Source organism: Phoca vitulina, unplaced genomic scaffold, assembly GCF_004348235.1.
Source record: "Phoca vitulina isolate PV1807 unplaced genomic scaffold, GSC_HSeal_1.0 scaffold45, whole genome shotgun sequence".
NCBI lineage: Eukaryota > Metazoa > Chordata > Mammalia > Carnivora > Phocidae > Phoca > Phoca vitulina.
In genome coordinates, this window is record NW_022589748.1 from 1,077,750 (window position 1) to 1,094,521 (window position 16,772).

General features: G+C 56.0%; 2 protein-coding genes across 2 annotated transcripts; one reads left to right on the top strand and one right to left on the bottom strand.

Moving 5' to 3' along the window:
* The first annotated feature begins 139 nt into the window (after nucleotides 1-139).
* On the top strand, nucleotides 140-6,119 carry ZNHIT1 (zinc finger HIT-type containing 1). Its single transcript, XM_032431212.1, has 5 exons — nucleotides 140-228; nucleotides 3,712-3,882; nucleotides 4,845-4,924; nucleotides 5,059-5,228; nucleotides 5,338-6,119. Exons 1-5 carry the CDS (start codon nucleotides 207-209, stop codon nucleotides 5,357-5,359), a joined length of 465 nt encoding a protein of 154 aa, XP_032287103.1. The 5' UTR covers nucleotides 140-206; the 3' UTR covers nucleotides 5,360-6,119.
* A 4,368-nt stretch (nucleotides 6,120-10,487) lies between these two features.
* On the bottom strand, nucleotides 10,488-16,561 carry CLDN15 (claudin 15). Its single transcript, XM_032431052.1, has 5 exons — nucleotides 15,057-16,561; nucleotides 12,197-12,361; nucleotides 11,167-11,248; nucleotides 10,964-11,080; nucleotides 10,488-10,882 (listed from the first exon to the last, which is right to left on the bottom strand). Exons 1-5 carry the CDS (start codon nucleotides 15,271-15,273, stop codon nucleotides 10,765-10,767), a joined length of 699 nt encoding a protein of 232 aa, XP_032286943.1. The 5' UTR covers nucleotides 15,274-16,561; the 3' UTR covers nucleotides 10,488-10,764.
* Between the last annotated feature and the right edge of the window lie 211 nt (nucleotides 16,562-16,772).

Below are 16,772 nucleotides of genomic sequence, written 5' to 3' on the forward strand. Positions count from 1 at the left end.
CACTCAGGCCGGAAGTGGTTTTGCCCCTATAAAATATGGCGGAAAGCTTCCTCGTCTCCTGGGCAACACCACGTAAAATGCGGACGCATAGGAATTCCATTGGGATTACTCTGCGCGCGCGCTTCCGGAAGTGATGTCACCCCCTCCCGCAGCGGGTGGTTTAGCGCGCGTGCGCAGTAGGCTCTTCCGTCAGCTGTGTTGTGGAAATGGTGGAGAAGAAAACTTCGGGTATGTGAGCCCCTGGGAGGTTGGCCCCCTACCTCCTCCCAGACCCGACCCTGGCCTAGGGGGTTCTCACCCAGTTATTAATCTTAATCCCTTCCCCCGCCCTCGGGTCCTGGCGTCGGGGTAGCCCCTTAGGCCATCCATTCATGTTGTATTGATGCCCGCTCCATGCCTGCGCTGGGGATGGAGAGAGGAAAAAGGTCCCCATCATCCAGAAGCTGGCTCTCTGGGAGGGGGACAGACACGCAGGCCTGCCTGCATTTCAGAGTGATACGTGCGACGGCAGAGGGGTGCATAGCTCCTGGGCGCGGGGAGGAGTGGCACCTAACTTGGCTTCTGGGACCGAGGGGACAGGGAAGGCTTGGAGGGAGAAAAAAATGCTTGGATTGAATCTTGAAAGTCGAGTCACGGTTTCGCTCAGTGCAGGTGCGCCGAGGCTCATTCCCGGCAGCGTGAACCGCGCGTGCAAAGGCAGGAGAGCGAGAAAAAGCAAGTCGATTAGGAAGCCACGTTCACAGTTCGGGGCTTGTGGAGGAATAGTAGGAGAGTCTGGAGGGCTGGGGAGGGGTGCACTTGAAAGGCATTCTGTACACAGCCGGAGAGTTTCAGTTCTGTGGAGAATCACCAACGGCTCTTTTAAGGCAGGGGCATAACCGAGACAGATATATCTTTTAGAAAGGCAGTTCTGGCTTCAGTACGGAGCAGCACTGTACGGTGGAACTTTCTAGAATGGTAGGAATGGTCTTAATCAGCACTGTTTAGCATGGCAGGCTTTAGCCACATGTGGCTTTTGAGCATGTGAAATGTGGCTAGTGCCACCGAGGAACTGAATTTTACATTTTATTTAATCTTACTTAATCTACATCGAATTTGAATGACCACGTGAGAGTAGTGGCAACCTTATTGTACAGCACAGGTGTAGAGGCTGGAAGGCCAGTTAGGGAAGGATGGAGTAGTTTAGTCCCCCCCTCCCCCCACCAAGAGGAGATGTGGGTGGAACACTCAGCCAGATTGATTTTAATCAATCCAATCATGTCAGTCCTTTCTTTTTTTTTTTTTTAAAGATTTTTTATTTATTTATTTGAGAGAGAGAGAGTGAGAGAGAGAGCACAAGAGGGGGGAGCGGGAGAGGGAGAAGCAGACTTCCTGCTGAGCAGGTAGCCCAATGCGGGACTGGATCCCGGGACTCCAGGATCATGACCTGAGCTGTAGGCAGTCGCTTAACCAACTGAGCCACCCAGACGCCCTCCAATCATGTCAGTCCTTTCTTAAAAGGACTCTTTGCTGGATCTCCGTTTTTCTCACTGTAAATCTCCAAATCCAAATTCCTTTAGATACTTAAAGGTAAGATTTTTAATGGTCTGCCTGACATTATATCCACAGTCTCCCCCCACCCCACCCCAGCATACTTTATATAGCAGCCCTTCTGAGCTTTTTATAATTTATTGAAGGTACCATGGTCTCCCATCCAAGCTTTCTCTCATGCTGGTACAAAGGCCTGACACACCCTTCCCTCTTCCCCAACCAAGCTAACATCTATTCCTCAGTCAGATCTCAACCTAGACTTTCTTTCCTCTGGAAAATCTTCTGACTACACCAAGGCCAAATTAGGTGTTTCTGGCATGTGCTCTATAGCACTTTGTACTTCCTTGTGCGAGCATATACTATGCTGTACTCTGCGTGTTTATTTGATCATTTGTATTCCCCACCTGACTGTAAGCTCCTGTATTCCCGGGGCCTAGCGCACTGCCGGGCACTTGGAGGGGAGGCAGTATGCAGGGATCCAGAGCTGGGCAGTTCTGGATCAGAATTCTGACCAGCCACGTACTAGCTATGTGAGCTTTGGACACGCTTCTTAACCTTTGAACTTCAGTAAGCTGGGGATGATAATCTCTCTCTCATAAGGTTGATAAAGGGTTAAAGCTCTTACACAAAGAGCTTAGTGTAGATGCTATTATTATGATTACAGGCACTCAGTGAGTATTTGTTGAATGAATAAAGAGATATTTTGTGTAGAATTATCAGACCCTGATAAAGAGAGATAAAGAGAGAGGTTTAAAATAACTCCTGGGTTTCTTGCTTAGGATGTCTGTGTAGATGGTTCCATTTACTTAAAGAGTGTACAGGAGGAGAAGCGGACTTGGATGGGAAGATTTTAAATTTTGAGCTACAGCGTCAGTGGGGCCATCTCTGGCTACTCTTCTAAGTCTCTCATGTGGCCTACTCTCTCCCTGCTAAGAAGAGGGCTGTCCCCATCTCTTTCTCAATCTTTTTACTCTTCCTGGGATTTAAACCCCAAACATGGGGCTCTAACTCTCACCCAAAAGCGAATGACACCAAAAGTGGTGCTGTCAATTTTGAACTTTCTCCTGAGCCCCACAACTGTTGGCTGTTCAGTCAGCTGTAGGAAATCACCTGCTGACCTCACCGTTTTAAACTTCTCTCTTATTACCATTCCAGTTGTTCACTGGGGTCTGTTAATTCTGCACAAAATATCTCTTTATTAAACGCATATTCGGGGGCGCCTGGGTAGCTCAGTTGTTAAGCGTCTGCCTTCGGCTCAGGTCATGATCTCAGGGTTCTGGGATCGAGCCCTGCATCCGGCTCCCTGCTCCACGGCAAGCCTGCTTCTCCCTCTCCCACTGCCCCTGCTTGCATTCCCTCTCTCGCTGGGTCTCTCTCTGTCAAATAAATAAATAAAATCTTTTAAAAAAACGCATATTCATTGAGTGTCTATAACCATAAGGAAAACCTGAAGTCATGTCAAGGAAGCAAATGAGAGCATTCTTTCCACCCAAGGGAAATAATCGGTACAGTCTCAAGGTGTCTTAAAAGGAGGATTGTAGAAATACACACTGGATTTGGCCTTATGAGGTCACCGGGGTCCTGAATGTGAATGGTTTCCACTGAATGGGAGTCAGTTTGCTGGGGGTTGAGGAGTGGATGGGAGATGAAGAAATGAAACATCCCATGGATCATTCTCTCAAAGATGAGTCACTGTGATGTTGGGTTGACATGTGAGAGTTTGGCAGGTTTTTCCAGTGAAAGGAAAATACCTGTGGGGGAAGAGGGGTTGAAGATGCAGGAGGGAGGGAAGGACTCGAGTTGGAGGTGAAGGGTCGGGTTTAGCAGTGGGACTTGGTGTGTGTGGGGGTGCATCCACTTGGAACAGAGGGAAGGTGGGTGCCCATACATTTATATTTGAGGGTGGGCTGAAAGATGAGCTTCTCTACATGTGGCCCGTGTCCTTTGTGGCAGGAAATGGGGTTGCTGAGGATGAAGGCGGGATGCATTAAAGTCCCAGTGGAGGCAGGAAGCCCAGAGTGTATCGTGGTCCCCATCTGCGTGGTTGTGTGATTTCTGCCAGCTGTGAGAGGTCTCCAGGAGGCATTTCGTTGGTTGGGTCTGGGGATTGGGAGGAAAGGCTGAGGCCACCCTAGCTTCTCTCCTCCTGTGCCCCCGTGATTCTGGCTCTGCCCCATCCAGTTCGCTCCCAGGACCCTGGACAGCGGCGGGTGCTAGACAGGGCCGCGCGACAGCGCCGCATCAACAGGCAGCTCGAGGCCTTGGAGAACGACAACTTCCAGGACGACCCCCATGCGGGACTCCCCCAGCTCGGCAAAAGGCTGCCTCAGTTTGATGATGATGCAGACACCGGTGAGGCGGGTGGAGGAGGAGGAAGGGCGGGAGGAAGTGGGAGGAGTCTGCCCAGCTCAGGACTGTAGAAGGACATCGGGCTGGGGGGTGGGCAGGTGACAGGGGAGCTCCTCTGGCTCTGCCCGGGACTGGCTCCTGCGGCGCTGAGCCAGCCGCTCTCCCCTCCCTGCCTCTGCTTCCTCTAGCAGATGGAGAATACAGCACAGGGAGGAGCTGAGCTCCCAGAGCCCTTCCGGCTCTGACACAGAGCCTTAGGGGAGCATGAGATGCGTGTAGGTGCTGGTTGGAGAAGTGAGGGGAGGGACACACGTGGGAGGAAGAGGCCAACTCGGAACCCAGGGGAGCACGTGGGCAGGAAGTGGACTCATGGGTGTCGGGAATGAGGGTGCAGAGAAAGATGGGGCTTTTCTTGGCATGTGCCAAGTAACTGCACTTGACGTTTGAACAGCACGGGTTTGAACTGTGCAGGTCTGCTTGTACGTGGGTTTTTGTAGTCCTGTCCTATAAATGTCGTTTCTCTCCCTTAGGATTTTCTTTTCTTTTTTTTTTTTTAAAGATTTTATTTATCTGACAGAGAGAGAGACAGCGAGAGAGGGAACACAAGCGGAGGGAGTGGGAGAGGGAGAAGCAGGCTCCCAGCCGAGCAGGGAGCCCGATGCGGGCTTGATCCCAGGATCCTTGACGACTGAGCCACCCAGGCACCCCTTCCTTACGATTTTCTTAATACTTTGTTTTCTCTAGCTTTGTTGTAAGAATACAGTCTGTAATACATATAACGTATACAATTTGTGTGAACCGCCTGTTTATTGTTATCAGGGAGGCTTCCGGTCAACAGTAGGCTATTTGGAGTTGTTTTGGGGGAGCTGAAAATTACACACGGATTTCTAACTGTGTGGAGGAGGTTGGTGCCCCTAACCCCCTCGTCGTTCAGGGGGTAAACCGTAATTGCCCTTCCTTTGTAGGAAAGAAAAAGAAGAAAACTCGAGGCGATCATTTTAAACTGCGCTTCCGAAAGAACTTTCAGGCCTTGTTGGAGGAGCAGGTGAGGGGGGGGCCGGCCCAGCGGCTGGGAGGGCCCCACGGGGAAGAAACGAGCCCGTAGAGGTCCTGGTCTGGGGTGGGTGTTTGGTACGTGGGTGGGCAGGGCGTTGTGGACCCTTCCCCTTGTCTCCGCAGAACCTGAGTGTGGCCGAGGGCCCCAACTACCTGACAGCCTGTGCAGGACCCCCGGCCCGGCCCCAGCGCCCCTTTTGTGCCGTCTGCGGCTTCCCCTCCCCCTACACGTGTGTCAGCTGCGGCGCCCGGTACTGCACCGTGCGCTGCCTGGGAACCCACCAGGAGACCAGGTGAGCTCGGAGCACCCCCTCCTCTCCCCTCTCCCCGAGGCCCGCATCCTCTCCCTTGTAGCCCCGAGGGCCCCCAGACCTCCTCATCCTGGCCTTCCTCTGCCTGCAGGTGCTTGAAGTGGACTGTGTGAGCCTGGGCGTCCCCGGAGGAGAGGGCCTTCTGCGCGTCACCCCAGCCTCGGAGAGGGCTTGGCCAAAGGGACAGGTGCTCTTCTGGACCAAGAGAGGGGCCGTTCGCTCGCCCACCAGAGCTGGGTCCGACCTGCCAGGGAAGAGCAGTCTTACTCTACTCCCAGGGACTGTGTGCAGGGAAGTGGGCTGGGCCCTCAGCGTGCTGTTGTAATAAAAGGTTTCATACCAGGAGGAGCCTGTTTGGTCACAGGTCTCCTGTCCTACTCACTGCTCTGTGGCTTCTCCTTCTATCTGTCAGTCACCCCTGCCACGGTCTGCCTATCTGACTGTGGAAGATTTTATCCCATTCTCCTGCATCGCCCGTCTCTGCATTTGTTGGCTGCCGCTTGTTGTCATTTTTTGGTGATTTATTGAGTGCGTTTGCTTTTGCTTTTTGTTTCTCTAGTTCTTCTGAGTATCACTTGAGTGCCGCCAGGACTGGGTGACAGGGAAGTAGAGTGAGCTTTGGGGACGGGGGTAGAACGATACTGTGGAAGGAGCCAGCCCTGGCTTCGTCCTCTGGTCTTTAACCCAATGGAGAGAGCGACCCTTGTCCTTGGTGCCGCTGGTCTGAGGAGCAGTTGTCCCAAGGAGGCTGTTCTTACCGGGGACTGCAGCGTGTGAAACTATTAGTATCAGAGAAAACCCAGAAATTTCTGGGAAGCATGGGGGAATTCACGATATAGAGGCCTCTGTTTTTGGTGGCCCTGGATGCTGTAATTCTTTTCTTTTTTTTTTTTAAGATTTTATTTATTTATTTATTTGAGAGAGAGAATGAGCATGGGAAGGGGCAGAGGGAGAAGCAGACTCCCTGCTGAGCTTAGAGCCCAACACAGGGCTCGATCTGAGGACCCTGAGATCATGACCTAGTGGAAGTCGGACACTTAGCCGACTGAACCACCCAGGGGGCTCCGGATGCTGTAATTCTTACGTGGTATTAAAGCTTCTTACACTCAGCCTCCTCTAAGTGGACTGCAAGCTATGAGCTCATAAAGCCCCTTGGAGTTGCTGTCTTAAGGCCCTGTACCCCGCTCGAACATAGCAAAGCAGATGCTTAGGACGTATTTGTTGTACTTGTTGAAAAAATGACCTCAAGATATTAATGGGATCCAGCAAATTCCATGTTAGGCACCTTCATGGGCTCTTCTCCCCCCTTTTGGGGCTTTACAACAGCTGGCCCAAATGTTCCCAGTGTCTTCCTTGCCCTTTCTCTGGAGACTTGAGGTTGGGTCAGTGGTGTTAGGGACAGCTCCAAGTCTGATGGTGAGGACACGGTTTGGGGACAGTCCCCAATTGGTGGTTTTAAAAGATGGCTGTACATTTTCTGACTGTCCGTTCATCAAAAGGTAGGGTCTTTGTCCCCTTCCCCCGGGATTGGGGCAGAATTGTGACTGCTTCAACCAGTAGAGGGTGGCAGAATTGAGACCATGTGACATTCAAGGATGGGTAGTAAAAGGTAGGGAAGCTTCTGCCTTGTCAACTAGGAAAATTGTCCTTCTGGATCCCTCCATCACCGTGTGAGAAATCCAGCCATCCTGAAGCTGCCGCGCTACGAGGCACCCGGCTTGCACAGGGAAGCCACACGCAGGTGCCCCCGCCACCAGAGCCAGCCGAGTCAGGCCCTCACGCCACCCCAGCCCAGGCTTCCCTCATGGGAGTGAAGAGCCCTCCAGATGACTCCGGCCGCCAGGCATCAGATCACCCTCAGCCATTGGAGGCTTCCTGGCCGTGTCCTCAACATCACGGAGCAGACACAAGCTACGCCCCAGATGCCTGACCTACAGCATCCGTGTGTATAATCAAGTGGTTCATGCCACTGCGTCTTGGGATGGTTATTACGCAGCACTAGTAACTGGGACACCAGGAGTCCGGTTTGCTGGCTTCCGACTTCTGGCCTAAATTTATTGTCTCTCCCGTGAAGGGAAACTTTCCTGGGTCCTAAACTTTCAGTTTTCCTCTCCATCAGGAAGTACATGCAAGCAAGAAAACAGAAAAAAAAAAAAAAGGAAGGAAGGAAGGAAGGAAAGAAGGGAGGGGAATAAAAGACTATGTCTTGGCTGAGAAACGCCATCAGCACTTCGCTGTGGTCACCTGCATTGGACTTCCTGTCAGATTTGCACTGAGCACGATCTCTTTGGTTTATTTCCTAAATCCGCTGGCTTTGTTCCATATTTTGCTGTAACAAAAAGAATTACGTAGATTCTGCCTGGTGTAAGATTTGCCTACTCGGTGACACACTCAGACTTGCCAGCTGACCTTGATAGGACAGAGCCAGACCCACGGGCTCCTCGTTGCTCTGACGCCAGGGGGCTCCAGGAGTCCTCCATTGACATTCTCTAGGAAGGGTCTCTGGACCCCCACTTAAAACAAGGAAAGCCTTGAACAGTTCTCGCCAGCTTCCTACGTGCTGGGGAGATTGGTCTCTACCTTGGGAGACACCGGGTCTCTGGGAAATGAACAGGGTGCCAAAAGCGTGTAGAGGGTGGTCCCAGTGTCCAGTGAGGGAGCAGCACAGCCTCCTGGGCGCACAGGGGGCAGAAGAGGTTGATTCTAGAGCCTGGGGGCTCACTCCTACGGCCCTCAATGAGAGTTGAATTTGGTTGAATTAGTTTGGAAAGGCCAGAATTCTGCGAAGCAGGCCAGGTGTGTCTTCAGTCTTGGGCAAATCCTGGTCCTGCTGGTCCTACTGTTTCCTAACTGCATAGCTCGGACAGGTCGCTTACAGGTCACTCTTTCTTAGAGCCACCACCCCGATAGTGGGAGGATTAAACGGGACAGTGCGCCCAGCCCAGTGCCTGGCATTCGGAAAGTTCTCAGTCAGTGGTAGCCGTTGACATGATTGCCTAAGACCTCCAGCAGTTTGTTGTCGAGCCTTGTGACAGCCTGTTCCTCCGAAGACTGGACATTCCTCGCCGTAGGCCGAGCACCTAACCCGGCAACCCGCTGTTTACATTTCTCTCGGCTCCTAGCTTGTGAGTTCTTTGAGGGCAGGAGCCGTGTCTTGGCGCCACACTAGCTTATAGCAAAGAAGGAAATAAGTATTGTGTAAAAGGGTAAGTGTGTTGATAGCTCCTAATAGCCAAATGACTATGCAGGAGGGACGGAAGATGTCAAAACTTAACCTAGTGCCCGTGTTAAGGCGAGTACTTAGTTGCTCAAGTATGGAGGCTGGCTCTTGTTAGCTTTCCTGAGAGCGGGGAAGGGGTGAGAAGAGGCAGGCTGGGCTCTGGGAAAGGAGGTAGAAGCTGTGGGGCGGGGGGCAGGTGGAAGTTGGGGTCAGAAGTGCGCTGGGTGGTGTCAGGAGATGTAATTGGCTTTTGTTCTTCTTCACGGCGGGACGGGGGGCACACAGGATACAGGCGTCCCTGAGGAACTCTGATGGCCTCTCAGAGTCGTAAGACCCTTCTTAAGGGGTAGGTCTCATTTTTGAGAGAGAAACCCGCTATGGGTTTGCTAACAAAGCAAACCCCATGGGCCAGTCCTTGGCACAGTAGATGGGTAAGACCGTGACACTAGGGCCCATGCTCTCGTGCAGTCCCTTCCACACTGACTCTCCACTTGGCCACGTAACTGGCTTGGCCAGCGGGACATCCATAAACTTTATGGGAGCGGAGAGTGAGGGGGAAAAGGATGTACAGACTTCAGCAAACTTCTTGACCAGGAACCCCCTTAACAGCTTCTGGGGAGACCCATGGGACGCCCCAGTGCCAGTGTGTTCCCAAGGCCAGTGAGCCGCCCCAGTTCGCTAGGAGAGCACGGTTGTACGGAGGAAGAGGAGGGACGGGGCACAGAAAGGAGGGCTAGGGCAGTGTATCGAGGCCTTAATGGTCCTGGGCTTTTCTCCTGAGGCACTAGGGACCTGCTAAGGCAGCACAATGCTTGGCGCTCCACGAGAGGAATGTGGACAGGATTAGAAAGACGGATGAGAAGCTCGACTGGGGGAACCCTATCCTGAGCAGGAGACGATGAGGGCCTGACCTGGCGAAGGCAGTGAAAGGAGCGAAATAAGTGGATGTGAAGAACACTGAGGAGGGGGAATCCACGGGACCTGGGGGAGGTGGCGGAGGGGAAATGAAGGGAGAGCCTGAGATGCTTGACATTGTGGAGCTGTGTGACTCAGGGGTCGACTGTGCTGGTCACAGGAATGACAGGAACTGGCTGGGGGGAGAGCGATGAAGTTGGTGAATTTGGCAGCCTGGGGAAAACACACAGGGGGTGCGTGTACTTCTGAGGCTCGGGAGAGAGGGCCCAGTTAGAATGCAGATGTGGGTGTCTCTCCATCCCGGGGGACCGTCAGTGCAGGGGAGTGGGTAGGATGAAAGAGAAAGGAAGAAGGGGTGAGACCAGAACCCAGGCCACCCCCAGTGACTAACCGGTCATCAGGTCAGCACTGCTGAGGCTGGGTACCGGGTTAGAGCCCTTGTCCCTCTCCTTTCATTGGATGCCAGGCCTCTCTTATGGCTTCATCTTCCTGTCTCCCACTGGGCCTGTTCCAAGCAGCCCACAACCCAGTCAGTGCTGTCTGAGTTGGACACCATTGAGTCACACACACACCCCCCACAGGGATGCAAGCCTCTGGGAAGAGCTGTTCAGAGACTTTTCTGGAAGTCGTTGAATCTTTCCCCAGAAAAATCTGCCTACGGGAGACCTGGTTGATTTGACACACAATTTCAAAGGGCTGTCAATTTGTGATGTCCACTCTTAGGCACAGCTTAAGGAACTCTGCTCAAGGTCAGCTGTCTCCTTGAGAAAGGTCGAGCGTCAAGAGGGACTTGTTAGCTCAGGCTGGCCGGGGAGATATCTCTGCCCCTTTCAGTTTCCCAGAGGTGGGTCTTCCCGTATGCGCTCCTTGATGACTCTTGTCAGTAATTATGAGTGCCACACTCTTGAAATCATTTGCAACCCCTCCTCTTTTTTTCGGAAGAGACAGTCCAAAGGTGATAAAGAGAGGGACAGGTGACAGCCTGGGGTCCAAGACTGAGATGGCCCTGGGGGCCACCCCAGCCACCCGTTGCTTGGCCAGCCACTTCATGACACCCTCCATCCCTGAACAGTTCATAGTACAAATTTATTTATGCATGTATTTATACAGAATACAAACGGTCGGGGACGCCTCCGCCCCCTTAACCAACCAGCGCCCAGACCCAGAAGGTCCTGCCCCAGGAGTCCGAGGTGAGTTCTCAGGAGGCGGGTTCTTGGCCAGACGAAAGAGGCGGGGCCGGGGTGGGAGGCGGGGCCGGAGGCGCGGTCAGGTCTGGGCGTGGCTTCCGGCCACGGGGCGGAGTCGGGACGTGGCCTGCAGCCCGGGGTTGGGGGGCCGCTCTCCGCTGGGGGCAGTGGGAGGGGAATGGGGTCCACTGGCGTCCTACACGTAAGCGTTCTTCCCGTACTTGCCAAAGGTGCTGTCGCCTTCGTCCGAGGCCGCGGGGCGCAGGCGGTCAGTGAGGCCGGGGGACCGCACCGCGGAGGCCTCGTAGGGGAGCCTGGTTCAGAGAGGCCTGGGTCAGCGGAGGGGAGCCCCCCCCCTCCCCGCCGCCGCTGCCGCCGCCGCACGCCGCCCTTACCTGGGGGCCGGGGCCGCGTCGGGAGAGCGGCAGCAGCTGGAGCCGAGGCAGAAGCCGCCCAGGATGGCGAGCAGGGAGGCGCTCCAGCCCAGGTAGAGGGCAGGGCCCAGCTCGTACCTGGGGACAGGAACGGGGCGGGGCAGCGCTAGCTCGGCCGGCCGAGTCCCACCCACAGCCCCCCAGGGCGGGGCTCCCACACTCACTTGGTCCCTGCATACACGGGGTCGAAAAATTCCTGGGTGATGTTGAAGGCGTACCAGGAGATGGCCACCATCCCGCAGAAACCTGGGGAGGGAGAGGAGGGTCACGCTCGAGCCCCAGGCCCGGCAGAGGGGGAGGAGGAGGGGGTAGCGCAAGTCCAAGAGCAAGTTGCACTCCCTCCCTAGCTCCTGACCTTTCTGTCTCCTAGGGTCCCAAGCGCAGCCCCTCTTTCATGTCTAGTCTCCCACGTTCTGCCCTTGGCCCGTTCTTTATCGCGACCCGCCCCGCATCTTGATCACCTAGTTGCCTCACTCGGAATCTGCCCCAACCAAATCCTACCCGTCCTGGGGAATCCAGCTGCCCCAGCAATGGCCCGGCGCAGCCTGCCCTGACGCCCGTTCCTTCGGCCTCCCAAAGCCCCCAGAGCCTGTGACATGCCTTTGCCACTCAGTGCAGTGAAGGCCTGAGGCCAGGGAGACCCCTGGACTGCAGGACCAGCCTCACCCCTCTCTGGGGGCTCCTCCAGTAAGTCACCGGAGTTTTCTGAGCCTGTTTCCACATCTAGAGAAGAGGGCAAGACCCACCCTACCTCACAGACTGAAAAGAGATGGCCTGTCGCCCGGTGTTGTTACTGTGTGCAGTGGGTTTGCATGTATTCCCCCAACTCTGGTCTTCCGGGCCGGGCTGTAAGCTCTGCCGGGGGGGGGGGGGGGGGGGGGGGAGAGGGGCAGACGCTCACTCACCTTTGGGGTCCCTCTCACACCTCACTCATGCCTGGCTCCTAGTGGGGGCTCAAGAAACATTGCTGATGGACTGATTTGTGGCTGAGGGATTTTGGTGAGCATGAGTGAGGCCGGGTGAGCAGGGGGAGGGGAACTGCTGAGCAGGGAAGGCAGGTGTCAGTGCAATGGGGAAGGTGAGACACACACCCGCAGTGGCGAGCTGGAGAGGACAGGGAACCCCGGGTCCGCTGCCACCACTCTCAACCCCCCACCACAACGCAGGGCACACCCACCACCTTCCCCCAATTACCAGCCAATATGTGTAGGGCCCCCGCAGCGGCCGCCAGCTTGGCCTTCCGGGAGCGCTCCATGCTCCCAATGTTCACGCAGCGCAGCCCCACCATGCCTAGGAAGAGGCCCAGGAAGCCCAGGAAGATGGCGGTGATCATGAGCGCCCGGCAGGCCTGGATGTACCCTGGGGAGGTGGGGCGCAGCCATGGGTCCCTCAGCTGGCCCCTTCCCCCTCCACGACCGAGCCAGCCCCTTACAGCCAGTCCCTGCTCGGGTCTCAGCGCATAAAGGCCCTCAAGTCCTCTCCTTCCCCGTCAGGCCCTATTCGACTGAAGGGTCACACGGTCTCCTTCCCAGGAGCTCACCTCAGCCCCAAGGAGTCTCAGCGTCTGCTCCCCGCCCCCCACCTGGCTTCTGTGCGCTTCGCGACAGGCTCGCTCCTGGCACTGCTGACACTGGCCGGAGCGTGCTCTGTCCTGGGGACCGCCCTGTGCACTGCGGGATGTTCAGCGGCATCGCTGGCCTCTACTCATTAGATGTCGGTAGCAATCCGTCCCGAGAGGGACAAGCAACATGTCTAGACACTATCAAATGATCCCTGAGGGACAAAATCACCCCCAGCTGAGAACCACTGGCCTGTTAGGTCCCCACCATGCTCTGTTGTGAATTACAGAAATTGCACTTGAGTACTCCAGCCCCTTCCCCGCGCCTGCTTCTCTCTAGGGCCCACCTGGTGCCTGGCACAGCCCTAGTCATCCTGAACTGAGCTTTCTCCCGAAGCGACCGGTAGGGGGCAGCAGCGGCCTATAGGTCACTGGACGAGGGCCGTTTCCGCCGGGGGAAAGTGGGATACCCGGGCGCAGGACCCATCCAAGCCCATCTAGCTCAGCTATGTTTGGTGCCTCAGTTTCCCCTTTCTGAAAGCTGAAGGAAATGGCCCCCTTCCTTCCGGGTCCCCCCTCCCCCCTTCTCTGTGATAGTTGCCAAGCACTCCAAGGACCTTGCTCCCCTTTCCCTGGGTGGGGCAGTGTCTCTGGTGCTGAAGGAAAGGCTGGGTCTCTGCCAGGAGGATGTGGAGTGGCCCGGGGTTGGCAGGTAGGGAGGAGGGACAAAGTTCTCACTCCCAGCCACTCCCTCTGGAGTTCCCACCCTCTCCCCTGCCCCGTATCCTCTACGCACCCATTCACCATGCATTTCTACCTGGGACTTGCCTGGCCCTGGGTCCCCAGGTGGCCGTGGTAGACCAAGGGGAGATTACTGATGGGCCCCGAGGGAGCGCGGGCTGGGCGGGATTAAATGATAGGACCTCCCCTCGGGAGCCGCCAGCCTGGGTTCCAGCCCCCCTACCACCTGTGGGACTCTGGACAGGTTAACGCTTGTCCTTGGGGCTTCCCAGCTTTGGTATGAGGAGGCCACTAACAGGCTGCACGGAGACAGCGCTGAGAGGGAACAGCTGAAGAGCCTAGAACCATGTCTGGGGCCCGGATGACGCCCAGCGCTGGGCAGCGGCCCCCTGCCCTTCCCCACCAGCATGCTCTTGCCCCTCCGTCAGCAGTTCCAAGCAGGGCCCTTCTCGGGTGGACAGGCTCACAGCAAAGGCCCCTCCTCAAGCCACGGTATGGTTGGGGTGGGGGAGGTGGGAATGGCCGTGGCTGCTGAGTCGGCTGCCTCCAACGTCTCTTCAGGCCACCCGGCATTCTGGGCTTCTGGCCCAGAGGGTACTCAGCTTTTATAGGGAGCTTTGGGGGTTGGGGAGCACTTGCCTTGCACACAGTAAGTCCTGGGGAGAGGGATGAAAGCATGAAGCCCCTACTGCTGTCTCAGAAGATTCTGGGAAGAGTGGGGGCATGGAGACCCACCCAGATCCCCTAACTTCTCAGAGCATCTTTGGCATTCCTGGAGGATTTCGTGGAGCCCTGTTCCAAACCCAGTGTTGGCTTTAGTTCTGTCCACTACCCTGCACCTGCAGTAGGGGACCGGAAAGAGCACGATGGCTCCAAGGAGGGCTTGGGAGCAACACTGCATAGGGTACCTGGTCCTCCCCTCTTGGTCTCTGGCATGGGGCTGACTGAAGGGAAACTCCCCTGGGGAGTCCCGGGGGGGGCTACTCATAGGGTGAACAGGAAGCAGGAAGATACGACAGCCACCAGGGAGAACCTTTCTGGGCCAAAAGAGCTGTAGGCTCCAGCCTGAGAAGAACTTCAAAAAATACACGGCCTGAGAACGCCGAGCACACACACACGCACACGCGCGCGTACATCCCCTACCTGCTTCCAGACCCTCAGAGCTTCGGGGAGACTCCCTTTCAAAGGGCCCTTTAGAACTCGCCATGGCAGTGGGACCGATGCCCCAGCAGGAGCCTGAGGCTCGTACGTGTCTCAACCCCAAGAACCCAAGATGGGGCATCCTCTTCACCCCACAAACCCCAGCCCTCCCACGCCAGAGCTAAGATGCTGAAATTGGTTGTGTGCATACGTACGCTAACGTACCATGTTAACATTCTGTGTGCTTTATCCCAACACACGGCCATCCCATGAGCCAGGGCGATTATTACCCTGATCGTACAGATGGGATCAATGAAGCTCACATATCACCTGCCTGGGGCACAGAGCTAGTAAACAAAGCCCAGCAGGCAGACCCTGGTGCCTGCACTTGTAACCACTAGGAGTGTCACATTAGGGCAGGGGGACACGTGGGATGAGGTCTCTACCGCAGTTCCAGAAAGGGCGCTGCCCCCCTCCCCCCAGCTTGATCCAGGCCTCCCTTGACAGTCTGGCACCCAAGGCCCGACCATGGGCAGCACCCACCCTCCCTGGGGGTCTCTCCCTCCTCCAGCCTCCTGCCACCCTCTGCCCCCTGGGGCTCTCCCCACCCCATACCAGAGAGGGCCAGCAAGGACGGGAACTCCCGGCAGTTGTAGACTCCCATGGAGTCGGTGGCACAGCTAAACCAGAGGTTCTCGAAGATGGTATTGGTGGTGATGACGTTCCCGTGCACGGTGGACACTCGCCAGTAGCTGTGTGGCAGGGTCACCCCCAGCATCAGCAGCCCCAGTGCTGCCATGAAGAAGCCGAAGGTCTCCATGGCCACTGACATGGTGGGATGCAGGGCCCCGAGGGGCGCCGGGGGCCCCAGAGAAGGGGAGGGGCTGAGCCCCGCAAGAACTTGAGGGGTTTTGGCTAAGTTGGGGTGTTAAGGCAGGCTGGGGAGAGAGGAAGGGGGGCCAGCTGCTGTGTGGACCCCAGGTCTGTCTCCCGGTTTCTGTCGTCAGCCCTCTCTCTGGGTCTCTGCTTCCCGGAAGGTCCGGGCAGAGGAATGAGCCTAGAGCACCGGGCAGCTGTTGACGAAGAGATGGAGGGAATAAAAGAAACAGGCCAAAAGTCCACCCCCTCCCCCAGCCTCTGGGCTCCCCGCCCCAGGAGGGGGGGCGGAGAGGACTTATGGGAGTGACGAACGAACAAACGGATACAGCCAAGGAGGGGCCCCCATGGAAGGCAGTGGGAGCCAAGGGGAAGCGTCTCTGACTCAGCCTTCATCGGGGGCCAGAGAATGGAATAAGAGGACAAGGAGAGAGAAGGTGACCGAGAGAGTGCCCACAGACAGACCTTTGGTGTGGCAGGATCCGGGGAGCAGAACCACTCTCCTGGATGTTGGTGAGAACAATTTAAAAGACGCAAAAGACCTAGGGTTTGGGCCAAATCTTCCAAGGAAAATTAAGGTTGAATAAGGGAACAGGGTATTTGGGAGAAACCCACTGCTCTGGAGTCCAACCAACCCGGATTCAAACCAGACCCAGTATTTACCAGAGCGACGCAGGCATGAAGTTTGAGCCCCATGAGCTTGTTTCTGTTTCTGTGAACTAGAACTAGCTTCCTCACCTCATGGGTTGTATTAAGACCTGTGACCCCAGATCAAAAGCTCCCCGCAAGTGTGACCTGCTCCCCCCTTGGTGACCACCCTGGGTCTGGATACCGCAGGCTGGGGTGAGGCCACCAGTTGCTTTCCTCCAAACTTCAACTTCCTGAACTTGAATTTCCCCCCTTGTCGGATTGATCTTTGGTTCTTGGCACCAAGCTTGATCTTGCTGCCAAGGGCCACTGAGGGGGATAAATTACAGGCCCAGAATGTGATCCTGTGGCTAATCAGCCATCAGAACTGTCACCAGCTCTATTAATTATGACAGATTAGAAACATCCGGGTCCCCACCCCAAGCCGACGGCGAGCACCTGCTGAGCACCTGTCCTGCTGTGGATGGTACCACTTCTTGCCCCTAGGCCACAGCCAGGACAGCTCTGGTTCTCATCCTGCAAATGCAGCAGGGGCTCAGTCTCCAGGGGACAGGGGCTGGATGCTACCCCCAGGCAGTCTCACAGGATATCACTGAGCCGAGTGTATCCCCCCACTACCCCCCCCCCACGCCCCAGTGTCAGGCTCCCTTGCGCTCCCCTCAGGTGCCTCCTCCCCAATCCCCCCAAGCCAGGTTGGCTTGGCTGTGGAACGAGAGGTATGCAGTGAAGCAAGACAGGCCCATGCTGAGCCTGGCACGGGGCGGGTGTGGGGCAAAGCAGGCTGGGTGGGGACTGGGTCCCGACCTT